This window comes from Brassica rapa, chromosome A03 (assembly GCF_000309985.2).
Source record: "Brassica rapa cultivar Chiifu-401-42 chromosome A03, CAAS_Brap_v3.01, whole genome shotgun sequence".
NCBI classification, from domain to species: Eukaryota; Viridiplantae; Streptophyta; class Magnoliopsida; order Brassicales; family Brassicaceae; genus Brassica; species Brassica rapa.
Window position 1 is genome coordinate 31,411,543 of NC_024797.2, and position 26,501 is coordinate 31,438,043.

The following is a 26,501-nucleotide window of genomic DNA, read 5'->3' on the forward strand; positions in this document are numbered from 1 at the left end:
TCTTCCAAAACATTTTATATTATGGAACGGATGGAGTATCTTATCTATATTAATTAATGGGAAATGTGACAATTATTGATCCGATGCAAATGGTTACACTTTTGATTAACATCACATTTTCAAGTTTAACATAATCTATCTTTTCTTTGAAGGTGGAAGAATGCTTAGATAAAGTCAACTCTTCAAACACAGAAGAAAATTTATCTTAGAATTTAAACTATTCTATGCTATGTAAATCGAAGATATAAACATAGCTTTGTTTTATTTTGTTGCTTCTTGAAAATCTATCATTTATATATTTCATTTAAATCCGATTTACATGTAGTTTTTTAACATTATCATTTCCGACTGTGGTATAACACGACCTACACCTTCAAAACTCGCAAGACTTTTAGCTCAACATGATAAATTATACAACAATGTCATCTGAATTCAGGTTCCCAAGAAAGTTCAAGATAAGCTGAACCCACGATGGTGATATTGTCAAATATATTTTGTAAATAACAAAATCAAGGACAAAGGGCGACAAAAGACATAAATAAATATTGTATTTTGCAATACGGAGAAAACAAAGGAAAGGAATATATGGGGACGTCACTGGAGTCGTGGTTCCTTATCCGGTTCTCTTGGCCTTTTACCAAAACCTCATAAGTGGTTTAGTATGGTTTTGGATGACGTGGATGACCCGTTGGCTTCCACGTGTGCTTGGTTAATGTGAACGCCATAGGCCAGAGAATATGCCCTCGTGAATTGATTGTATATTGGCCCTTGGGAGATGTGTCGAGATGAATTTATCAACTTCCGTATGGGCCCGCCTCCGAACCTTTATTTCTGCTTCAGAAGTTTAGATGATTATGGACTGTGCATAGACTTTAATCAAACGTAAAGGTAACACACATTCATGCACGTATGATTTGCGAAACTTTAAAGAGATGATGTGGTGCAATGTTTACTATAGGCTAAGCAAGCCGACATAAATCGACCAACCATGTTCGATCTTCTATTCTTTCATCGTAGTTTTCGCTTCTTTTTTTTTTTTTTTTTTTTTGTCACGGTCGTAGTTTCGCTCTTATAAATCGATAAAATATATCAAGTGGCCTGAAATAAGAAAGAGATAGTTGAACCCATTAAGACTATAGCCCAAAAATGAAATGTCGCTTATACCACCGAACTAAAACGGTAGCAACTCAAAGGTGAGGATAACAAAATGGGCCTAATATCTCGCTGCCCAACAACTAAAAATTATGTGACAAGTTATATATCAGTTTCCCATTTTATTCTTTTAGTTTAGCTCAAAAAAAAAGATCATTAGTTTTGAACAGAAAAAAAAAGTTTAGATCATTAGATTCTATAGTCTTGGTTTCTCGAATATCTAACCAATCTCGAAGTAAGAAGGTTCTTGGTAAGAGTTTTCCACCGACCCACGTTTTGTTCAATAACTGAATGAAGTCCAAAAAATATACCGCATGAGTTGTCTGCAAGCAGCTGATTTGTTCTTTGAGAGTGTCAATACGCTGCTGAGCTTTGTGCTGTTTGTCTGTGATAAAATGGCTAGGCAACCGTCGACTAAATTTGGTGTAGTCCTCGTTACAAAAGCTGGTTTAACAAGCTGTAGTATTAATATGGGAAACAGACTAAATGCCTAATTATCGACTCTATTCGTATCCTTTACAAGATTCACCTTGTCTTAATTGGTTCAGGTTTTTGTAAAAGAAAAGATACTACGCTTTTTCTTTAGTTGTCCATTGTTTATAGGTTTTGTATCCACTTCCAAAAAATTTGAAGCTAGAATCTTGTAACGGTTTAAATGCTCAATTTCAGAATCTCGTTTCCAGAAGAAAAAAAAAGTTCAGAATCTCGTGAAGGTTTAATTGGTTATAAATTCGAGAATCTTGTAAAGGCAACACTTTCTACAAAAAATAAATGTATTCACGATTCACTGCCTTATACAGTATAAGATATATAAACGTGTATTATGTATATACCGTGCTTATTAAAGCATTTTCTGTGTCAATAACTGAATCATAAAAGAATCGAAATTTCTCCACATTTAGGGTCCGAATGGTAACTGCAGATTGAACGGTGCGGGACAATCGGTTCAACTGCAGTGCGGTTTTAACAGTTATAAAAACGTATAAATATATGACATATGTAGAGATTTTTGTTACTGTTAACTGTGGGACGGGGCGGGGCGGTTTATAACATTCGAAGCCTTAGTAGGGTAAGATTATGATTTGTTCAAAATTGTTAGGTTAAAACGTGAAAGTAGTGGCCGTTAGATACTAATGAATTAAAAATAAAATTTCAAAAACGAGGACCATCGTTTTAATAGTTGGAAAAATACATGTTGTAGATCAATCTAGCCGTTACAAGCCACGATACACATGGCACAATCTCTGTGGACAAAGCTCGAGTTTGCCTTAATGTGGAAACAGTGACATGGATGTTTTGTAGATAAAGGTTGGGCAAGCAAGTCAGCCCTCGTGGTAGGTCATTTCCTTGGACTTAAAAGTATTACTATTATAATTAAATTTATCTTTAAATTAGTTAAAGCTCGTCAGAATGTATAATAACATTATAAAGCACCTTCTTTTCTGGTGAAAGAACCATAATAAAAAAGATTGGCAGCGAAATAATGTCATTATCACATGCAATAATATCGTCTGAACCAAAAAAATAATATTCAACCTCTTCTGCACCATGGAGATTTGAATCATGGAATATCTTAGATGGCAAAACAGCCAAATTGATTCTTTATTCTGTATCTAAATTACACATGTGTATATTAGTATATATATTAGAATAATATAAACGATGTATCTGAAGAATCAATATTTAAATTTTCGTAAATGGACTTGATTACACTACCTATCAAGAATCAATATTTCATTTTTCTTTCCTTTAGAAGCTAAGCTTCAAGATGAGTTGAATTGGGATGTGTATTGGTTACTTAAGCTTGGGGTTAACAAATACATACTCTCACTTGGAAATTGGAATGTATTAAATTACTTGGTTTCCAAATATTATTTCCAGAGAAAATGCAAACACTCATGGAAAAGGAGGAAAACAATAATCAGTTTCCACGCTTGCACGACGACCTGGCATTTATTGGTCACAAAGACAGCATAATTCTAAATCAATTTTTTTGATGTACTTGTACTTGCATGATGAATATTAATTAAATTTATCTTTGTATCATAGAAAGTAAAAATACTCCCATTACATATTTACACGTTAATATATTCGCATAAAAGAAAGTTGATTAGGGCTTGGAGGAAAGGAGGACAAAAACAAATGTTGTATTAGTTTATTTTTGGCAACGACAAATGTTGTATTCACGTAAATCGAAAGCAGAAGTATCATATAGTCTGCTTTTAGAAACATAATTACAATTAAAGTTACTTTGTTTTGGACATGCGGATCTAAACGATAATAATCGCTGGTTACGGGCTTCCTATTTCTTTGCATTTCGTATTATCCATTGGTCTACTATTTTAATTCAAGGAAACTTGCTAGTTCTTGTGCTAATGATGGATTCTCTTATGCAATTCTTGATAATTTGAATTACCCAGTCATGGAAGAATATATATGTGTAACACAAACAAAAATATACCGCTTTGTTTAAATTAATCAACGATAATTGTCTACCAGCTCATACAGTAATCATATTTATAAATAACAAGTTGCTGGTTTCAAGTATATTGTTTTCGAAAACATGTTGCAACTACATGATTTTAAACAGAACGCTAGGTAGGCTTTCATTTTGAGACTTGTTTTTTTTTGCATAATGCATACATACATATCCTTTGAGACTTTGATAGCTAAACAAAAAAACTCTTTTACTTTTGAGGAAATAAACTTGTTTTTTTAAACACGAGGAAATAATTTTTTGTATAGAGAGAGCTTAGAGCAAGTCCAATGGTTAGAACCCATTATAGGTTCTAATGAATAATTTAATAGTTAATTTTGTGATTTGAAAAGTTTAGAACCCTTGTTAGTGTAATTAATTTTTTTATGGTCCAATGGGAGAACCTCAAAAGAGGTTCTTGAAATTTTTTTAACAAACTGATTGCATTTGATCAAAACAACTCACACATCAACTAGCATAAGGTTTTCATGATTACTTTCACTTATTAGATATCATATTGTTGTTCTCTCTAGATACTACTTACTACAAAATCATTGTTACCCGTGGGCTCAATGCTCTGAGACTCGTCTTCTTCATCCGCCATTGTGGTAACCATGCGAGTCATGACTTCCCATGACTCTAGTAGAGACATGAGACATGTCACCGCTCAGACCAAACTTAGCAAGCCCTTTGGTTTGTAGCCATGGTCTAGCAATATGTTTGCGGTTTTCAAGTCTCTGTAGATCACAGGAGGTTGTGCTACGTTGTGAAGATACGCTAGCCCTTTGGCTGATCCTAAAGCTATCTACATCCTTGTGCTCAAATCTAAAACCTCTTCTTCAGATCCGTAACCTGACCATAACAAAAAAACAATATTCAGGATTTATACTTTAATGAATAAGAGTATAGTTCTCGTTACCGTGGATATGATCTTCTACGGATTCAAAAGGCATGTACTCATAGACGAGGAGTCTTTGGTCTCCTTCAGCGCAGTAACCAAACAAAGTCACGAGGTGTTCGTGGCGCAAGAGGGAGAGCATTAGGACTTCCACGAGAAACTCTTTGTCTCCTTGATGACCAGTTGTATCAAGCATCTTAACAGCCAAATTCTTTAACTTGACCAAATAAAAACAAACAAGATTCGGTTTATCAGACATTAAAATAATTTTTTTTTAAAATAATCACAAGTCTAGATGATACTGAGAGTAACCTGTCATGGAGGAACATCGAACCTCTCAACCTTGTCGTCGTTGAGATTCATCAGAGATGGAGATCGACATAAGAATTGACAGAGAATCAACAGAGAAGATGGAGAGATAGAAGAATCGACAGAGGTGATGGAGAGATCGAAGAATCACAGAGAATCGCCAGAGAAGATGGAGAGATCGGTGGAAGAAGAGAGAAAACGGGATTTCGCATCAAACTCCGACGGAGGAGAGAGATACAGAGGACGTCAAATTAGAAGGGGACACGTAAGGTTCCTTACCGATCCTTAGAGCACCCCCGTTGAGAGTTCATGGGGGGAGTTCACACAAAAACCAAGAAAAAAAAATAATAAAATAATTCAATCCCATGAACCCTCTCTCTCCTAAAGTTCTCTTGGTTGAACCCCTCTCTCCTAAAGTTTATCACTGTAGCGCGGGCCCCACGTGTCGTGGCGGCCCGCGATTGGTCTAACTTTTTTTTTTTTTTTTTTTTTAAAAACCGAAAAGAAAAAGAAACAAATTTTAATAATAAAAAACTAAAAAGATGAGCCCCAAGAGGGGGTTCATTGATGTGGATGCTAAGTCCCAATTTAAAGAGCGGTTCTCTGGTTTATTTTCTTTTTTCATTTATTTTTTTCCACTTTTTTGTTCAGAACCTCGATTAAGAAGCTCCGATGGAGCTGGTCTTAGAGCTACATCCTAACCATTTTGAAAACATACTTGACCTAAAATCGTAATTTGGTAAATGAACAAAATATAAAAGGAAAGTTGCCAGAAATGGACTGGAATTTCGATATAACCGTTGAGTAAGAAGGAGAGCCAAAGAAGAGTTGGGGATGACAGGCTGACGAGAAAACCTTGCACCTCGTTTATGTCACAAACCCTCACATGGCTTACCTGTTCACTTGGGTCGCATCACCTTTTTTTTTAATGTCCACTTGTTTCATATTGTATAATACCTAAAATGTCTAGCAAAACTACAAACACATGGCTTTATTCATTATTTACTATTCTTTTGTCAACACATGGATTCTATTGATTTATAATGAAATTTTTACCCTCTAAAACACATTATATCTTTGGAATAACACATTCAGACATTTATGGCTGGAGGCACACATTATCTGTGTGGAATGTCTTATTTACCCCTCAAATACACTCTTTTCTAATTACTTAATGTGTTATAAAATAATAAAAATTTCTAATTTATAAATTCATTTCTTTTTCTCTCTCTCACTATCAATTTTCAGATCTACTTTTTCTCTTCCATCTTCCATCGGTTCTATCTTTCCTAATCCTTCTATCTGTGCAAGTTTCCAATTTTCTTTAATTTTTGTCATCTTCTGTCACCATGACGAAATCGAAGAACTCAGAAAAAAACGAAGATTACTCTGAAGATCTTGTTGTTGTTCTTTAAGTGCTTTCTGTTTACAGCTTATGGAATCACTTCTAGAATAAATCGTTTCTCATCTTATTGAACATGCCGAAAGTCTCGCAAGCGAGCTGAGGATACACCTTTAAATTTTGACTATTTTCAATTTGACCCCAACAAAACTTTGGAAGATTTTGAACTTTAAACTAGATCTCCCTCTATCTTACGTTCACACAAACATGTTCAAGGTGTATTTTTAGGATTGAATATCCAAATTTATATGTCCACACAAAACTGTACATATAATTTATCCATATAATTCACTATTCTATGTTCGAGTACTACTATCTTTTCATATTTTTCATATTTTGTTATGTCCATGTCCATATTTTTTTACGATCAAACTTTTATTATCCATGTCCACACCCATTTGTTTACCAAAGTGGCTTACACAAAATAAATGTACATAAAAACTACACGGTATGCATAAAGTACTTGTCCACAAATACTAAGAAATTATGTAAGATGATTATGAATATAAGAACTTGTCAAAGAAAACACATCCATGAAACTGTTCATGAAACCTCATCCACGAAAATTTTAAAGAGATTTTCTATATTTTTTATCCATCCATGTCCACATCTTCTTATGTTCACGTATTTTTCTTACATGTTCACAATTTTGCATCCATACTTCTTATGTCCATACATTTTTTTTTATAATTGTTGAAATATATAAAATATATATATGAAAATGGATGTTAAAATATAGAGAAAAACAAATTACAATTTATTGTAATAATTATACTTTCTTCAAATGTATTAAACTCTGAGAAAAAACAAATAAAAACATAAGAACTTTGCAAAAAGAACAAAAAAAAAGTTGAGAAAAAATAAATAAAATAAAAAAATGCAGCCATCCTCTAGTTTTTCTTAACCAAGCGTGAGGGGTAGTGCTGTAAAACCACAAACGGTAGAAGAAGACAATGTGTCCCTCAAGTAGGAAGTGTATTATCTTGTCAAAAAAGAGAACAATGTGTCTTTGATGATGTAAGGCACTCATTTATAATCTTGCATTTTTGTTTTTATTACCTTACTGTTCCATATTAGCAAGAAAAATATTCACAATTCCAGAACAGCAGAAGATTTTTTGTCCATGCACGTAGAGCCCACCTTTGATTGTTTATTTCGTATCATCACTATCATACAATACTAAAATAAAATATTTCACTATTGTGTGCCTGTAATAATGTACGAAACTACTGGTCATGACAAAACAAAAACTCATAATTTTTGCTTGTATTAGTGATCTTATATATGCCTTGATCTTCGTTATTAACTAGAAGGAGAAAGTTCTAAGGAAAAAATTAGCTTAATTTGTTGTACGATTTTAGTTTAGAGTTACTCAACTGACATTTAGATTCTCGAAAACCTCAAAAAAATTTCTTTAAAGACATATTAACACATTTTTAACCGTGCCAATAATGTTTATTTAAGTAGAGCTGTTTAGATAATCACTCAATACCGGAAACACCCTTGGCTTATCTGTCTCATTTCCTTTTAAAAAGAGACACTGTCGTTATTACACAAGACCACTCAATTCGACCAAACTCGAGAGAGAGAGAAAGAGAAACAAAGGTTAAACTATGTCTAAAGAAGTGAGCGAAGAGGGACAAACCCACCACCATGGCAAAGACTACGTTGACCCTCCACCAGCTCCGCTTCTCGACATGGCAGAGCTCGGGAAGTGGTCTTTCTACAGAGCTCTCATCGCCGAGTTCGTCGCCACGCTCCTCTTCCTCTACGTCACCGTAGCCACCGTCATTGGCCACAAGAAACAAACCGGTCCTTGCGACGGCGTTGGTTTGCTCGGGATCGCTTGGGCGTTCGGTGGTATGATCTTCGTCCTCGTTTACTGCACCGCCGGTATCTCTGGTAATTAAGTTTTAAAAACTTTTCTTTAACATGTGATTAGTTCGTTACGTTCTGTTGCTAATCTCTTGTTTGGTTTGTTTTGCAGGTGGTCACATTAACCCAGCTGTGACTTTCGGTCTGTTCTTGGCGCGTAAGGTCTCTTTGGTGAGAGCTGTTGGTTACATGATAGCTCAGTGTCTTGGAGCCGTTTGTGGTGTGGGTTTCGTGAAAGCTTTTATGAAAACTCCTTACAACACTCTCGGAGGCGGAGCTAACACTGTAGCTGATGGTTACAGCAACGGAACTGCTCTCGGAGCTGAGATTATTGGGACTTTCGTCCTTGTTTACACGGTTTTCTCTGCGACTGACCCCAAGAGGAGCGCTCGTGACTCTCACATCCCTGTAAGTGTTCTTTTAATCTCAAATGGGTTTGTGTAGATTCTGACAATGCTTGAATCTCTATAGGAGTTTATGTAAATCTTGTGATAATCTGAAATGGGTCTGTGTAGATTCTTAATAAAGTTTGAATCTTTTTGGTTTTATGATAAACTTTTTGGTTAATCTCAAATGGGTTTGTGTAGATTCTTAATAAAGTTTGAATCTTTGGGGTTAATGATAAAATTTTGTTTAATCTCTGTTTGGATTCTGATAAAGTTTGAATCTTTGTGTGTTTGAGTTGAATCTTGTTTAGTTTCAGGCTCAAATTAATGGGTATGTCAAGTTTTTGATAAAATTTATTTATTATGATTAGGTCTTGGCTCCACTTCCAATTGGATTTGCTGTGTTCATGGTACATTTGGCTACTATCCCCATTACTGGAACTGGAATTAACCCAGCCAGAAGCTTTGGTGCTGCTGTTATCTACAACAACGAGAAGGCATGGGATGACCATGTAAGTCTTTAGTTGTCATACATAATCTTGTTTTAGGATAATTAATGATTCATTTCTCTAATGCTGACTAAATAATTGTTTGTCAATCAATTGTTTGGCAGTGGATCTTCTGGGTCGGTCCATTCGTGGGAGCACTAGCAGCAGCAGCTTACCATCAATACATTTTGAGAGCTGCAGCTATTAAAGCTTTGGCCTCCTTCCGAAGCAATGCAACCAACTGATGAAGATGTTTGAATTTCCCCCACTTAGTGATTGATGAAGGCTTAAATGTGAAGAAACAACTTAAGATTTATGTGCTTCTATTATGTATGATTATTTGTTTGTTTGTGAGAGGAAACTATAAGTTGGTGGATGGATGTATTAATCATAAAATGTGTTTGTTATCTCTTTCCTTTTTTTTCATTTAGTATTAGTTTACTGTTTTCTCCCCTTGTTCTCCCTACATCCAGTTAATTTTGTGATATCAAACAATCCGAGCTCTAAACCTATTGTTCTTCTCACTTTTAATTATGTAAAAATGATGATCATAAGCAAAATTCGGTTGAAACTCACGAGCTGCCAATAGGTTTCGATCTGAAACTCATCTTTGCTTTCAAATTTGTCAGAATTGTATTGAAGCTTCTGTATATATGTTGTGTAATCTTTCACTCGACTGGTTATCCTTGGTAATGGTTGACATTGTCGTCAGAGTCAGTCAATCATCAATAATATCTTGGCCTTGCGACCTCCATAAGAGCGTAGTAGCTCAGGTTTGGACACACGTGTTTGAACTAATTATAGCATATAAATCAAGCTCAAAAAATTTATTAATATTATTTGAAGTAACCAAATATCTATATAAGCGTACACAAAGATGGAAGTAAAAAAAACAACTAACATAAATTAAAAAGATTACAAAACAAAGTGAAATAAAATTTCACTCAATTCCAAACTTAAAGTAAGAGAGGATAATCAAAGAGAGACGGATAAACATGTCAAGGGATTATATGAGCCGTGAACAAGAGAGAAGCTCAACCGTTCAATCTCTCCCGAAATAGCAAGTCCAGAAGAAGTCAGACGCCTCTCCAACCTAATCACGGCAAAGCAAGTTTTCTCTTCTCGAATAACAGGCGGCTTATTCCTCCTGAATACAGGTTGAGGTGTCACTAGCCATACAATCACCAGTTTCCCACCATAGTTAACTAATTGAATCATACGGTAACAACAACAAACCTTGGTATTGCACAGATCTTCCAAACCCTCAACAATTACCCACTTTCCACAGCTCACATCATACCAGAACAAATCATCGCTGAACTCCTTAAACACTAGATTATCTAGAACGCACCAAACCCCACATGTTTCTAGTATCCATTCTATACCCGCAAAACCCAAACCCATCTCTAGCAGCAGCAACCATCTTCCTTGTTTAGGATCATAAGCATACTTGTTATGCTCGGTGATAACGTATATCTTTGCCCCAAGGACAAGGAGTTCGAATTTACAATCAAACTCATCATCACCAGTAGGGCTAGGAAGTAGCTCTTTCTTCCAAGTCTGAGACTTTAAGTCGAAAACTTCACCCCAACTCTCACACTTTCTGGTTCCTCCCATTACATATATACTCCCGTCTAAAAGACAAGCTTTCGCGCATTCTCTTGCAACCCTCATCCTAGGAGCACGACGTTGCGTGTGACTCAGGCAATCAAGCACACAGACGGATCGAGATCGCTTGCCCTTCTTGTTGATTCCGCCGATTTGGTATATCTCGGAACCAACAGCTAAATTCGCTTCTTTTGATCGAGCACGTAATTGAAAGGAAGAGTCTTTAACAGGTACTAACCTCAACTCAGTCTTCATTTCAATTTCAGCCCCCTCTACGCTGATAAAGGCGTCTCCTTTTTTGGTTATATCATCATCATCATCATCATCATCGAGACTCATGAGATTGTACCAGCTGTAACAACGGGTGGCCGTCCTTAAACTTTCACAACATAAATAGAGGCGAGGCTCTGTGGCTCCGATTTGAGATCGAGCTGCGTGTATCTCCGGAGAAGAGAGGAGAGAGTGGAAGCTCTTGGAGACTGAGCTGAGGGAACCGTATTGGGATTTGGAGACGCGGGCTAGGCAATTCTCGATGATTTCATATGGAAGCGACGAAAACGATGGAGGAGGAGGAGGAGGAGGAGCTGTATAGTTCTTCATCTACTAGTAGGCTATGGTTTTTAGAGGATTTGGTTTTTTTCACCCCTCTTTTTAAATGGTAAGTGTTTTGTGGGCTATTACATTAAAGCCCACAATGGTTTTGGTTTTAAAGTCCATATCTTTACATTTTAAAACAAATTAAGCTCATTAAAACGAACGTAGCAATCAAATTTAAACCAATACAAACCAAATTATTCTACAACCCAATCGGCTTAAGTTAATTTTTCGGTTTGGTTTTAAACCAACCTAGTAACCTAATGTGTGTATTACTTTATTTTTATTAAATGTATGGAGTTTGTGTTGATATGAAATCAGAAATGATTAAAAAAGTTATATGATATGAAGTTTGTGTTGCAATAATTTGATAGAAATTGTGGTTTGATTTGATGTTTTGGTAGAGAAGCAATTATCACCATAGAGGTATGAAATCAGAAACAATTTATCTTTTTGCTCTAGGTTTTGTTTCTGAAAAGTTTTAGGGATATGAATTAATAGAATCAATATATTTTAGACGCTTCAATTGATTTTCTCTATTTTTTTTATTTTTTTGGGGTGATGATATGAATTTGGATTTCGACTGTGTGATACGAATAAATTTGATGTTCCGGTACATGATCAATTAGCAACATAAACATGAAGAGAATAACAAAAAAGAAGAATATAATAAGAAAAATTAAGAAAACTAGTGACAACCCATTTGTGTTTGACATCATTTGCCATGTTCTCTATATTGTCTTCTGAACTCTTTATATCTCTTTAAACTAAGATGTTTTTAGTCAAAAAGATTGTATTATAATTCTCTAACTATAAAGAGACTCTAATATAATATCAATTCTTGCATTATTTAAAGATAAAATTTTTGATCGAAAAGCTTTTACGTAAATATTTTCTATGCATATGAAATACAATGATGTTATTAACCAGAAAATAGCATATATATATCACCAGTTACTGTGACTATATATATCAAAAATACAAATATAGGACAAACTGATAAGAAAATTTTATATGAAAATAATAGTTTAAGAGATATCTGTGAACAGTGCCGCTACGTGGGGAAAGAAGTGATTGTTCATGTATATGATGATCCACTTACAGGAGTTATCACTCAACACAAGGCACATATGGTGGAGGTAAAATGGATTCATTGCAATCCGTTGAGAGAAGAGAATGAGCCACCAAAGACGTTATGGTATGGTCATGCTGAAAGAATCCATGATCCTAGAGCTACTAGTTCATTTTGGTCTCTGGGTAGTATGTGTATTTTTGAAGGAAAAGAGTTTGTAATTGCTGGAGTGAGGAGCATGGTCAAGGTGAAGTGGCAAGAAGGCTTTGTTGAGGAGATTAGCAACACCAAATTGGTGGAGAGTGGAGAGTTCTTCAGTGGTCAATTTGTAGCTAAGAAGGAAGGAGAAGGGGTGGGCTTTGTGAGGTTTGTGGTAGATGGGATAGAGAATCAACGTTTGCTTTAGGTTTCTTTCTAGAAAAATATATGGATATATTTTAGAAGCTTTTGATCTATTTTCTCAACGCTTGCTTTAGGTTTCTTTTCTAAAATAAATATAGGGATATGTTTCAGAAGCTTTGATCTGTTTTTTTCTAGGTTCTAGTTATTTTAATCAAGAAATACGATGATAAAATTGTTTTTGAGTGTGGAGGCTTTCTCTCCAAGGAGATGGAGTTCTCAATTTGAAGTTCAGTGGAGCAAATAAATGATGATACAAATGTACTATTCATATGGAATGATGTTTCATCTTAAAAGTAGAAATTTACAAACAAAATATTATGACAAATAATATATCAAAAAATAAAATATTAGTTTTTAGTCGGCTTCGTCAGATTTCGAAATTGCTTGTATCGCTACTGGCCCGTTCGTGGCTTAAATAATAGGAAGAGATCACATACCCATTTCATGATATATCATCCATCCACAAACTTGGATCATTTGTAGTGTAAGAAACATTGTTTTGATTTCTTTGTGAGATACTAGCTAGCTAGAGGTAAACTCCAGATTGCTGTGGAGTATGCTATGGTCATAAGAGCATCTGTATTGGAAGGCCCTTAAGGCATCCCTTAGGGGAAGGGGGTGGGAACCGAGGAAGAAAGAGAAGGGAAAAGCCCTTAATTAAGGGTTGTCCCTTACTCTTCTATGACCAAAAAAAAAAAAACAGAACAAGGGACTTTCTCTCCCTCTCTCCTCATCCCACCAATACAGATGCTCTAACACCACCGATCAACAAGAGTTCAATAACAAAATTTACACTCATAAACTGACTCATCATGACCACCGCGAGACAGCTGAAGATCATGAAGCATTGTAAGGTAGCAAGTGGTACTTTGCCATATTCAGACATAAAGTGTAGAAGTTGTTTTTATTGTTTTTCCACCTATTATATTGTAAACCGTAACGTTAAAATTCTTGCGTGATACAAAAGACAACGTTTTACATAATATGATATTACCGAATGAAGCAATTGCGAGTCTCACATCTCTGCTGAAACGTATTCCGTGTACGGATCCGTGGAGATGAATAAATAGTACTTGCTTAGCATATGTAAAATGAACCCAATGATACAAGCACATCTCTATCATTCACATTTCCATTTAGACTTTCTCATGTGTACTACTAAAACAATGATAACACACAGTGCCGTCTCATAGGTTGGAGTGGCCAAAAAGCATAATTAAATTACGGGTTCTTTATATAGATATACTAATATGATAAACAATACAAAAGTGCTTAATATCATTGAATATACTTAAATAGAAAGTATGTTGGACAGAAAAGAAAAGAATCGAACAAGGGTCTGCTAATTTAAATTTTAACTAGTTAACCATTTTACCAAACTAACATTCTATATAATCTGAACGTAGAACTTATTATTTATCTTTGTGGTTTAAAGCAAGTGATTTATTTGCTTAATAGCAGGGGAATGCCTAATCACAAATGTTTTAAATTAAATTTATCAACGGGAATAGTATTGGGTTAGCTCTTCCTCAACTAGGATTTAGTCATCCTTACATGTCTTTATGAATGCAAAACGTAAACACAAAGCCATTTTTCGTTTTTACAGTTTCGAAATGATGTTTGATAAAACAAGGTTGTGGTTTATTAGAACACAAACAATATGTAAAAAATACAAAAGCATGTGAAAATACAAAGAACAAACACAACACGGCAGGTAATGATACAAGCCTTGATTATTCTGGAACATGGGTTTTCACACTTAGCTATAACTTCTCACTTGTACCACTTAACAATATAATCGCAAATAGATTCAGTTTACTCTCTTCCTCGGTTTGGCTTCAACCCTTTCATATCTTCCTTTTATTACCGATACGCGATGATAACACACTGAACATCATCAATATCCCTAACTTCATATCGAGCAAAACCAGCTTCGTTAAGAACAAAGTCCCACTCTTTCAAAGTTCGTTCTTTGCCTGTGCTTGTGTGAGCCATCATCCCCATATCGAGCATCAATCTCACCTGCTCTAATTTCTCATCTCTGTCTTCCACTATCATGGTCTTTTTCTGGTCTCTGATTACGGATTCCACTATCAACACTTTCCCGATATTTGATGGGACAGCCTCTTTGCAATTCTTCAATATTCTTATGCAATCTTTGTCTCCCCAATCATGTAAGACCCACTGTCATCATTTTCCACAATTTACATATCAGATATAACTAGTCATATCGCGTTTTAAATATATTAACGTTTTTAAGGCTCTCTTATTTCAAAGAGTCTTACAAAGAAAAAAAAGAACTAATTAAGTTCATCAGTTGTTAAAGATATATTTTGGGGGGGGAAGCCTGTCAAATTTATTTTGAGTTTATACGTATATGTTTACAAAATATACGGATACGTTATTACATCAATCTTACAAAAGAAAGTGTTTGATTTTAAAACGCTGCCAGTTTTTTTGGATGTCTCATCATTATATAGTGGTTAATAATATCCGGGAAAGTTGGTAGTGGTCTTATTTATTTGGCACTGGATAGTGGTCGCCATCGGTTGATTCGGTAGTTTGGTATCATATCATATAGTCTATTTTTGAACTGGACAAATACCTGAACTCGAAAAACTTAACCAAATGCAACCTAAAAGTTATACCGAACTTGAATCAGAATCAGTAAAATATCAAAACAGATCCAAAATTTTAGTATCTGAAAAAATTAGATTTAAATATGACCTGAATCACAATTCTATATTTAAATTTACTAATTATTTTTAAATCTAATATAAAATATACAAAATATTCAAAATATTTGGAATTGTCCAAAATACTTGATAAATAACTAGAAGTGAATACTCAAAGTAATCCAAAATACCTTAAATACTTACTAGTTCTCCATCCAAATACTTGAAGAAAACTATTTTCATGTTAATTTAAAATATTTAGCATATAATATTCAGATTTATATGTTATATATTATATTTTTAGATTTAAACAATATTGAGATTTTTTAATTTGTTTATACGTATATGTTACAAAATATACGGATAAGTTTTTACATCAATCTTACAAAAGAAAGTGTTCGATTTTAAAAGGCTGCCAGTTCCAAAAAAGGATGTCTCATCATTGTATATTGGTTAATAATATCCCGAAAAGTTGGTAGTGGTTGCTTTATTTATTTGGCACTGGATAGTGGTCGCCATCGGTTGATTCGGTAGTTTGGTATCATATCATATTCTATTTTTGGACTGGACAAATACCCGAACTCGAGAAACTTAACCAAATGCAACCTAAAATTTATATACCGAACTTGAATCAGAACCAGTAGAATATCAAAACAGATCCAAAATTTTGGTATCTGGGAAATTATATTTAAATCTGACATGAATAAAAATATTTTAGATACCCAAAAATATCAGAATCACAATTATATATTTAAATAATCCAGTTATTTTAAAATATAATATAAAAATTTACCAAACATTCAAAATATTTGGAATTATCCAAAATACTTAAAAAATAACTAGAAGAGAATATTCAAAGTAACCCAAAAATATCTTAAATACTTACTAGTTTTCCATCCAAATACCTTAAGAAAACTATTTTCATGTTAATTTTAAATATTTAGCATAAAATATTCATATTTATATGTTATATATATTATATATTATACTTTTAAATTTAAACTATATTGTGATTTTTGAATTTGTTTACGTAATTTAAATAGATATCCAAATCCGAACCTACAAAGATGCCAAGAGAATATTTTCAACTCTATTTATTAAGATTAATTTATTTACAAACTGAATAAAAAATATATGACTAGCAATTCTTTGTTTAACATTTGCAGCTACAAAAGTTAAAGTTACATAGCACAATTCTAATTTTACTGTAAAAATAATACGGCTATATTCTGACCAATAATTCGTTCTATGCTCTATGCCTTTTATCATGCTGTCAAGACACACATATGTAGATATGTATACCTTAATAAATTAAAATAATGCATAATAAAAATATATTAAAGCAAATAGACAATGACAAATACATTAAAACAATACAATGTATACACAAGGTTAATTATAAGATATACGAAATAAAAATCATATCAAAATTTATTTATAAATTATTTAGTACAAGCTTACTGCAAAGTGAAAAGAATGATTTGGTTTCAAACAATATTATACTAAAAATAATGTTAGTTTAGAAATACTTCTTCGGTTTCAAAAATAACATGTTCTAGAAAAAAATTGTACCAGAAAGATGTATATTTTTATTTTTTCAATGCATTTTTTATCAATTAGTAATGAAAAATTGTGAACTTCAAGAATATTAACTTAATTTCTTGAAGTCTTATTGGTTTAGAAATATAGGAAATATAAAATTACAGAAAACTATGCATTAATAACTAAGTTTTCCTCCATCCGTTTCTAAATAAGTGTCACTTTGACATTTTTCACACATATTAAGAAAGTGACGGAAATATATGTAAGTTGTTATTAATTATACTTCTCTAACCAATAATATTCATTTGAGAAAAAAATAAAATTATTTATAAAATCGATACAGTTTTCAATTAATTTTCAGCTGAAAGTAAGTATAATTTGCATTAGAATTGTAACATTTTTTGTAACAAGAAAAAAATGTTAAAATTGCACTTATTATGAAACAGAGGGAATATTATATTTTATTAATAAGCGTGAAAATCTTAAAACATGTATTATTTTGAAACATAAGAAGTATTTATTTTAGTCTTGTCTGTTATGTGAAAATTTTGATTTTGAGAACTAAATGAAAGATGTAATTAAGAAAGAAAAAACCATTGATTAGTAATAAAAAGAATAGAGAGTATGTAAATGAACTTGACCTTGATGAAAACGTTGTCACATTTGGGAACAGAATCAAACATATCACCTCCGACATTCTCAACACCATCCAAGACTTGAGCAACTTCAATAACATGAGGAAGATCAAAGTTAAATCCTTTGATCCAAGGAAACTCCTTAACCAATATTGCCAGGGTCTCTCCGGTACAGCCTCCTACGTCCACCACCGTAGCCACGCCTTCGAACAAGTCGTGACAAGCTGCGGCGACACGTGGCACCACGAGCCTTGTGTGACAAGCCATGGCCTCGTTGATCACATCGTTGAAGCACGGGTTATCCTCTGCTAAAGCCCACAGATCCTTACCGTGCACGGTATCAAACGGTGGTGGATGTGAACCGTTGGCCGGAGAAGAGACGACTGAACTCAGCCTTAACCATGGAGCTAGTAGCTCGGGACTTGTTTCGAAGAGAACGAAAGGAGCCAGAGACTTGCCGTCACGTTTTGTGATCATCATACGGCGAGAGAGTGGCGTGTTAGTGTAGCCTGTGGCTAGACCATCTTTTGTGGGGACTTCTTTAAAGACTCCTTGGTGCACAAGAAATTTCATTATACGGTGGAGATGCGACGGAGAGGCAGAGACTGCACCGGAGAGCTCGGCTAGTGTCACTGGCTGTGACGGATGGTTTTCAATGGCTTCTGGTATCTTAAGATCGATGGCACACTTTGCAGCTGCTATATCTGCAAAGCCAAAGACATATCTCCAAATGTCTAGAGAAGCTTTAGCTTCTTCATCCAATAAGTTTCTTTTACTTTCTTCCATTTCGTTTCTATGACGAGTGATTTGTGATTTGAGGGATTAGTTTCTTTATAGTGTTTATAGAATGAGGGCACAATAGTAATTTTGGCTTGTAAGAGATGATAGCAATTTTGGCTTGTAAAAACATTAGAAATTTCGGCACCACATAGGAAGAACCCACATGTTTAAAATGGATCAATATGTGTGGTGTTGTCCATGGGTTGTTGCTCTCGGCTTATATGCAGAGTAACAATGAAGGAGGGGGTGGAGAATTGAATGAGAAGTGGTAACAAATATGAGCCAAAGGACGTTATTGGCAATCTTAATTACTTGGACTGAATGTTGATTTTAGGCGTTACAGATGTGATTTTTGGGAAGCCTAGTAATTTAAGTTAAGCTTTAAGGCGCCAAAACGGAAAGTATTCTAAAATGCTCTAGTGACTTTTTTTGTTTAATGCTTAAAAAATGCTCTAGTGCTAATATTTAAATCTTAGTATCCTTCAATAATCTCACTATCTTTTTCATTTTCTAATTCCACCATTAGTCTAGGTTTCACTTTTTTTTTTTTTTCATGCGACCAGATTCTTTTTAAGTGGCTTTTTGGATATAATTTTTAATTATTGATGACCAATATACTACAAAAATCACATGAACAAAGATAATAAAATTATAACATGTATAATATAATTCAAACTCGGATCAGGCAGTATGATATGTTTTCGGGTTAGTCCACTCTGTAACACTAAATGTGTTCTTTCCGGAGTCGACCGGATCAGCCAATAGGGTTTATCAAAAAAAAAAATAGTTCAAACTCAAAGGCAACAGAACAAAACTCAAATAAATTAATAAATATATAGATATAAACAACTTATAAGTGCAAGTCAGTGTACCACATTCAATAGCACCTCCTTAATCAACGAGATTGATAAAAAAATAAGTGGAGGTACAAAGAACAACACGCAACAATTCAGTTACTAAAAAAAGAACAACACAACATGGCTGGTACTGAAACAAGCCTTGATTATTACGACACAACATAACTGATACGTAAACAAGCCTTGATTATTCTGACACGACACAACCATTCACACTTAGCATAACTTCTCACACGCGTACTACTTAGCCGATAACCGCAAATAGATTCAGTTTTCTCGAAGTAAATTTTGGTTTAGCTCTTCCCTAGCTTGGATTAACCCTTTCATATCTTGCTTTTATCACCGATATGCTATGATAACACACTGAACATCATCAATATCCCTAACTTCATATCGGGCAAAACCAGCTTCGTTAAGAACAAAGTCCCACTCTTTCAAAGTTCGTTCTTTGCCTGTGGTTGTGTGAGCCATCATCACCATATCAAGCATCAATCTCACATGCTCTAACTTCTCATCTCTGTCTTCCACTATCATCGCCTTTTTCTTCTCTCTGATTACAGATTCCACTATCAACACTTTCCCGATATTTGGTGGGACAGCTTCTTTGCAATTCTTCAATATTCTTATGCAATCTTTGTCTCCCCAATCATGTAACACCCACTGTCATCATTTTTCAACAGTTTAAGTTTCAGATATAACTAGTCAATATCATGCATTGAAATATGATTTAAGCTTGCACCAAAAAAAATATGATTGAAACCGCAGATCTTTTATATGAACAAATATGTTTTTTTAAGGCTCTCATATTTCAAAGGGTCTCACAAAGAAAATAAAGAACGAATAACCTCATCAGTTAAAGAAATAATTTGGGGAAAAAAAGCCTGTCAATTTTTTTTCAGAGAATATACATTAAATAGCCCAATTTAAACCTTTCATCTATAAAATATGCTACAAATTTTTCATCTGTTAACCAGTGGTGGTAATCCAGTGGCGCTAGAGGAAATAAATCCAATACATCAAACCCTGGTTCGAATCCCACTGGCCACACGGATATGAACTATTACTTTCAGCTCATTTGAATGTCCATGAAAGGGTTTATCCGTGGACTGTACCTCCACCCAGGGGTTAGATATGTGTTTTTAATAGACTCGGGTTCAACCTTTTTTTTACAAAAAAAAAAGAAGATTTTTCATCTGTTACTCATCAATCTTACAAAAGAACTTAATCCTTTAGCAAAAAAAAAAAAGAAAATCAATCTTACAAAAGAAGGGGTTGCTTTTAAAAAGGATGTGTCGTCCTTGTATATTGGTTAATATCTGGGAAAAAATGGTAGTGGTTGCTTTATTTATTTGATACTAGAGATAGTGGTCGCCATCAATTGAATCTGTAGTTTTGCATCATATCATATATCGCGTCCCAAATAAATAGTCATGTGTTTTCTTCCTCAAATAGTCATGTTATTTCGACAATGGATTCTGAAAACTTTTTAAAAATTTACACCAAATACCACATTCATAGTACTACTTTTTATGTCTACACTAATCAATTTTATCTTCACTTTTAATGAAAGGTAAAAAATATTTATACCCGTAGGATTAACTAATCTAGACTTAGATTTAGAGTTGATGAGTGGGTTAGGTTTTTAGAATATAAAATTTAGAATTTTAATAAATATATAAATAAATACTTAAAATATATACTATATTTTTTTAAAAAATAGTTTCAAACGTAATTTTCGATTATCAAAAACAAGTTTAAAATAATAAAAAACATTTAAAAAAAAAAGAGAAATTCTCTAGGATAGACCTAAAAAAGTTTTTATCACAAATATAAACCTTAAAAATAAAAATAACCAAAATAGACTTAAATATTTTATCAAAAGAAGTAAATATACACTTATACACCTAGGATTAATTAATCTAGACATTAGGGTTTAGAGTTAAGGGGTGGGGTTTAGGATTTAGGGTTTAGGGTTTAGGATTTAAGGTTTAGAGTTTAGGGTTTAGAGTTTAGTGTTTAGGGTTTAGAGTTGAAGAGTGGGGTTTTGGGGATAGAATTTCAAATTTTTTAAAAATAAAAAAAAATTAAAATTTTCAAAATAAAAAATGCTATTTTGGTCATTTTAGTTTTTGAGGTCTATTTTTGTGACAAAGACTTAAAAAGATCTATTAAAGAGAATTACCCAAAAAAATTCAAAAAAAAAATTATAAAAAAAGTTCAAATTTGAAAAAGTATAATTCGAAAACATAAAAAAATGAATTTTTTATTTGTTTTTTTTTATTTATTTAGATAATGATTTATTATATATATAAAGAATAAGGGTATAAGAGTCTTTTGTCACTTAATGAAAAAAATATTTTTGAAAATGTATATTTTAGTGGTGGTAAAATGAAAAGTGGTTCATCAAAATAGTAAACATGAAATTTCCCCAAATTTTTTCTTTTAAATTTTGTGTTTACATCCGAACTTTTCTCTATATGTGAAACCATAAAATTTCAAGCATGTAATACATTCATTCCTTATTGTATGAGAATACTTGTGTTTTTTTGAAACCATAATATTCTCTATATGTGAAACCATAAAATTTCAAGCATGTAATATATTCCTTATTGTAAGAGAATACTTGTGTTTTTTTTTGACCGAAGAGAATACTTATTATGTTTATGCATGTACTTTAGGTTTCTTCAAAATATTACAAAAAAGTCTCTTTAAAATAGATTATTTGTTTTCTCATGCAGTCAGCACATTAATAAATTAAAATAATGCATAACAAAACAATCATATTAAATCAAACAGACAATGAAAACTACAATAAAAACAATAGAATGTATACACAAAGGTTATACGATATACGAAAAAAAAAATCATATCATAATCTATACTTAAATACGAGGCTTATTGCAAAATGAAAAGAATGATGATATTTCACATATTATACTAAAAATATTCTTAGTTCTTAAATATGCATTTTAATTTTTTCTTATATGTTGAAATTAAGTTTGATTTTGAGAACGAAATTAAAGATGTAAGAAAAAAAAGCTGACTAATAATAGACTGATAGTTAATCAAAAGAACATAGAGTATGAAAATGAACTTAACCTTGATGAGAACGGCGTCACATTTTGGAACAGAATCAAACATATCGCCTCCGACATTCTCAACGCCATCCAACACCTGAGCAACTTGGATAACATGAGGAACATCAAAGTTAAATCCTTTGATCCAAGGAAACTCTTTAACCAATATTCCCATCGTCTCTCCGGTACAGCCTCCTACATCCACCACCGTAGCCACGCCTTCGAACAAGTCGTGACAAGCTCTGGCAACACGTGGCACCACGCGCCTTGTGTCACAAGCCATGGCCTCATTGATCATATGGCTGAGGCATGGATTATCCTCTGCTAAAGCCCACACATCTTTACCGTGCACCGCATCAAACGGTGGTGGATGTGAACCGTTGGCCGGAGAAGCGACAACTGAGCTCAGTCTTAACCATGGAGCTAGCATCTCGGGACTTGTTTCGAAGAGAACGAAAGGAGCCAGAGACTTGCCGTCACGTTTTGTGATCATCATAAGGCGAGAGAGTGGCGTGTTAGTGTAGCCTGTGGCTAGACCATCTTTTATGGGAACTTGTTTAAAAATTCCTTGGTGCACAAGAAACCTCATTATACGGTGGAGATGTGACGGAGAGGCAGAGACTGCGACGGAGAGCTCAGCTAGTGTCACCGGCAGTGAGGAAGGGTGGTTTTCAATGGCTTCTGGTATCTTAAGATCGATGGCACACTTTGCAGCTGCTATATCTGCAAAGCCAAAGACATATCTCCAGATGTCTAGAGAAGCTTTAGCTTCTTCATATAATAAGTTTCTTTTACTTTTTTCCATTTCGTTTCTATGATGAGTGATTTGTGGTTGAGGGGCTTGGGTTTTTTATAGTGTTTATAGAATGAAGGTATAATGGTAATTTTGGCTTGTAAGAGATTATTGTAATTTTGGCTTGTAAAATAAAAACAATAGTAATTTCGGGACCACATAGGATGATAGGAAGAACCCACATGTTTAAAATGGATTTAATGTTCCGAATCTTCCGGTCAGTATTGTCGTTCAGGAACTATATCGATTCAGTTATTAGAACTTTTTATGAGGAAATAAGATCTGACCACTTGTTTGTTGTTTTTCTTTGTTTATCACTGTCGAATATTATTATAGATGAATTATTTTTCTTTCAGTCTTTGTTTGGAGTTTCTGCTAAAAGCCTAAAACTGTAAAAATGGGATGTTAGCCCTTGATGAATAATTTTTTTTTTTTTGTGTGTGTGGACTCCTAGCAAACTTATCTATTACAATACTAATCGTATTCGGATTCCACATGGGCTTCCCGAAGCCAGGAAACAGGTCAGTTTACGGCCATTACTCTGATCAAAAACTTGGTCGGAAACGATCGGTGGTTTAGTCTACGTACTCATTTTAATACATGAAACTTAAAGATATATATAACACTAATGATTAAGAGTTATTTTATCTGATTTAAGCTTTAATTTTGCAACACCTATTAATACAACAAAATACCTCTACCAATATTCCTAGCAAACCATTCTCAAGGTCTATCAACCAAACGAACAAATATCAGCGTAGCTGTCAAATATCTTTAGATGAATGACTTCTGTTATATACATATTTACATGTCGATGAGATTTCTTCTAAAGCAAGTTGATTTATGAAAATCCAAATTCCTTTTTTGGTTTCCAAAATTTCTTGCATATCAGTTTTTATCCTATATTCACACAAAAAGCACACGTTAACACATGGAGGTGATTGGTTGAGCTTTATCACTCTACTTTAGCTTTATTTATTTTTAAATCACCAAATTTTATCAATCATGTTGTAGTTTTATTTTTAAAAATTAAAGTATACATCAAGTTTTTATTTAATTTTATCAATCATGCTTTAGTTTTATTTTTAAAGCTACATAAAAAAAATAAAACAAAACTTTTTTTATGTATTTTAGACAAAAATACTACATCATCTTTTTATAGGCTGTAGAATCTGTAAAATGAAAAAAATATCTATAATATCAAATAAATTATATAATCATAATAAAACTTTTATAAATATTTTAATTTTGAATGTGAGTTTTTTTAAGTATTAAGATATTTAAATAATATAAATATTATTAACATATCACATTTTAAATTACAATAAATTTTGATAATTTATAAAAAATATTAATATAAATTATTTTATTTATATATACAACACAAATTTCATATATTTTATTTTGAAATATCTACAGCATATAACTTACAGTTATAACAAATTTAACTACATCAAAAGTCTATGTAGAAAAGTCTACAGTAAGGGTATGACTGGTTTTCCCGCTACCACCCGTAAACGCAGCTTTTGCGGTTGGTAGCGGTTGTTAACGTTTTGCAACAATCGTTCAAACCGTTCTAAACCGCTCCAAATCGCTCTGAACCTCATAAATTCAAAAGCTTGTTCCAGCTAGCGTTTGCGGTTGCGGGAGGATAAAAAAATTTTCTTTTTTTTCCAAAACAATATAAATACAAAAATAAAAATATTCAATAAAAAATTAAATTAGAATTATAAAAATGCTAAAATATATCTATTATATTTTAATTAATATTATAAAAGTTTAAAATAAAAATATTTTCTATAATTTAAAAAAAAATTAAAGTATAACTTTCTAAATATAACTTTTATATTTATTATAATATAATTATTTTGATATTTTTATAATTGTATAAAATATAAATATTGTTAATTTATTATTTAATCGTTGCTGCATTTGGTAGTTAACCAGTCATAAGTATCCCGCAAACGCACCAATTTCTAACCGCAGAACCAGTCGTACAAATCTCTTAAAACCGCTAAAAACTGCAACCACCCACATCCGCAAACTCCCGCAACCGCAACTGCAACAGCTGCGGTTGAACCAGTCAGACCCTAACAACTTTACATCTACAACTAATTTATCTACAGCTAAACATTTACGGCTAAATTTTTAAAACTACGGTCGAACCAATCATCACCATTAATATACTATTTTCAGCATTATATATTGAGATTGGTATTTACAAAATTTCTAGTTTATATATCGAAAATGAATCCATTCGTTAAGTCTCTTCAGAAAGTTTGCAACGACAACTAAAAAAGTGCGATTAGAAATTACGCTATGCGTGTTTTGATTTCCTTCAATGTTAATCGATTTTGGGGGCAAAGATAATACTCCTTTACACAACTTGGGGTTGCTAGTAAAAGTTTTGTCTTTAACCGTGTTTACTTACACTAATGATAGCATACACTAATTAGATCACTGATTAATTAATAATATAGTGTAGTTAAGTATTTGCAATTAGAGATTAACGTCCCATATACATATTGTTAGTTTTATATTAATGTCAATGTATCACCACACAGGAGCGGATCTACAGTGTTAGATACGGGGGCACGTGCCCCCTGCTCTTTTAGACAGTTGACTTAGGTATTAGGATAGCACTTGTTTTGTGTGGAACATTTGGTAAAGTGCCCCTGTCTTTTTTTTTTTTTTTTTTTAACTCATCAAATACTTTCATTAGCCAATATTGCTTGAGTACACTGTTTTATCAGACCTCACATGATAATTCAACCACAATGGCACTACGGAATATAACTTGGGAACATTAGACACAAAAGTGATAGTTTCCTTTGCTATTCTGTCAGCAGCCTTATTTCCTCCTCTAGGGTAGAACCGCACTTCATAACTCTGAATTCGTAACAAAGCATGGCGAATCATCTCGACAGTTGGTTGCAGAACCGGCCAGACCTCCTCATTACCATTTATCATCTTAACCAATGACAGAGAATCAGTTTCGAAGATGACATTCTTATATCCAAACCCTGCCAAAGTTTCTGCTCCCCATCTCAACGCTTCAGCCTCCGTAAGGATGGATGAGTCCATCTTTGTTACCGCTCTCGCCCCTGCCCATAACACATGACCACTCGCGTCTCTACAAATCCAACCAAGCCCACTGGTCTCTCTATTCTGATGCCAAGCTCCATCACTATTGCATTTGAACCAATCAGTGGGGGGTGGCTTCCAAGTATGTGTTTGGACAGAGGTGGTAGCTCTCTTAGCCTCATTTTTCTCAGCCGCAGTTATCTCCGCCTGACACCTTCCTTGCCAATCCTCTAGATCTTCTCGAGCTTTCAGAATAAGACTCCCTGCCTCAAATTCTTTCCCCTTAAACAGCAACTCGTTTCTGTTTTTCCACAAGCGCCATAGAATCCAAGGCACTATCTCTGCTTGTATATCTTCTCTCGGATATTCCTTCTTTATATTGAGAGCATGATAGAT

General features: G+C 33.6%; 5 protein-coding genes across 5 annotated transcripts; 1 reads left to right on the forward strand and 4 right to left on the reverse strand.

The window, feature by feature from the left end:
- Positions 1–4,227: 4,227 nt before the first annotated feature.
- Positions 4,228–5,078, reverse strand: LOC108871392 (serine/threonine-protein kinase CDG1-like). Its single transcript, XM_033286271.1, has 2 exons — positions 4,548–5,078; positions 4,228–4,480 (listed from the first exon to the last, which is right to left on the reverse strand). The coding sequence occupies exons 1-2, from the start codon at positions 4,783–4,785 to the stop codon at positions 4,434–4,436; spliced, it is 285 nt and encodes a 94-aa protein (XP_033142162.1). The 5' UTR covers positions 4,786–5,078; the 3' UTR covers positions 4,228–4,433.
- A 2,704-nt stretch (positions 5,079–7,782) lies between these two features.
- On the forward strand, positions 7,783–9,492 carry LOC103862390 (aquaporin PIP2-7). Its single transcript, XM_009140095.3, has 4 exons — positions 7,783–8,139; positions 8,225–8,520; positions 8,870–9,010; positions 9,112–9,492. The coding sequence occupies exons 1-4, from the start codon at positions 7,851–7,853 to the stop codon at positions 9,229–9,231; spliced, it is 846 nt and encodes a 281-aa protein (XP_009138343.1). The 5' UTR covers positions 7,783–7,850; the 3' UTR covers positions 9,232–9,492.
- Positions 9,493–9,798: 306 nt separating this feature from the next.
- On the reverse strand, positions 9,799–12,084 carry LOC103862392 (putative F-box/kelch-repeat protein At4g35120). Its single transcript, XM_009140097.3, has 2 exons — positions 10,223–12,084; positions 9,799–10,133 (listed from the first exon to the last, which is right to left on the reverse strand). Exons 1-2 carry the CDS (start codon positions 11,192–11,194, stop codon positions 10,125–10,127), a joined length of 981 nt encoding a protein of 326 aa, XP_009138345.1. The 5' UTR covers positions 11,195–12,084; the 3' UTR covers positions 9,799–10,124.
- A 2,192-nt stretch (positions 12,085–14,276) lies between these two features.
- LOC103862393 (acetylserotonin O-methyltransferase-like) lies at positions 14,277–18,404 on the reverse strand. Its single transcript, XM_009140098.3, has 2 exons — positions 17,521–18,404; positions 14,277–14,846 (listed from the first exon to the last, which is right to left on the reverse strand). Exons 1-2 carry the CDS (start codon positions 18,298–18,300, stop codon positions 14,526–14,528), a joined length of 1,101 nt encoding a protein of 366 aa, XP_009138346.1. The 5' UTR covers positions 18,301–18,404; the 3' UTR covers positions 14,277–14,525.
- A 703-nt stretch (positions 18,405–19,107) lies between these two features.
- On the reverse strand, positions 19,108–24,692 carry LOC103862394 (acetylserotonin O-methyltransferase). Its single transcript, XM_009140099.3, has 2 exons — positions 22,251–24,692; positions 19,108–19,811 (listed from the first exon to the last, which is right to left on the reverse strand). The coding sequence occupies exons 1-2, from the start codon at positions 23,031–23,033 to the stop codon at positions 19,491–19,493; spliced, it is 1,104 nt and encodes a 367-aa protein (XP_009138347.1). The 5' UTR covers positions 23,034–24,692; the 3' UTR covers positions 19,108–19,490.
- Positions 24,693–26,501: the final 1,809 nt, after the last annotated feature.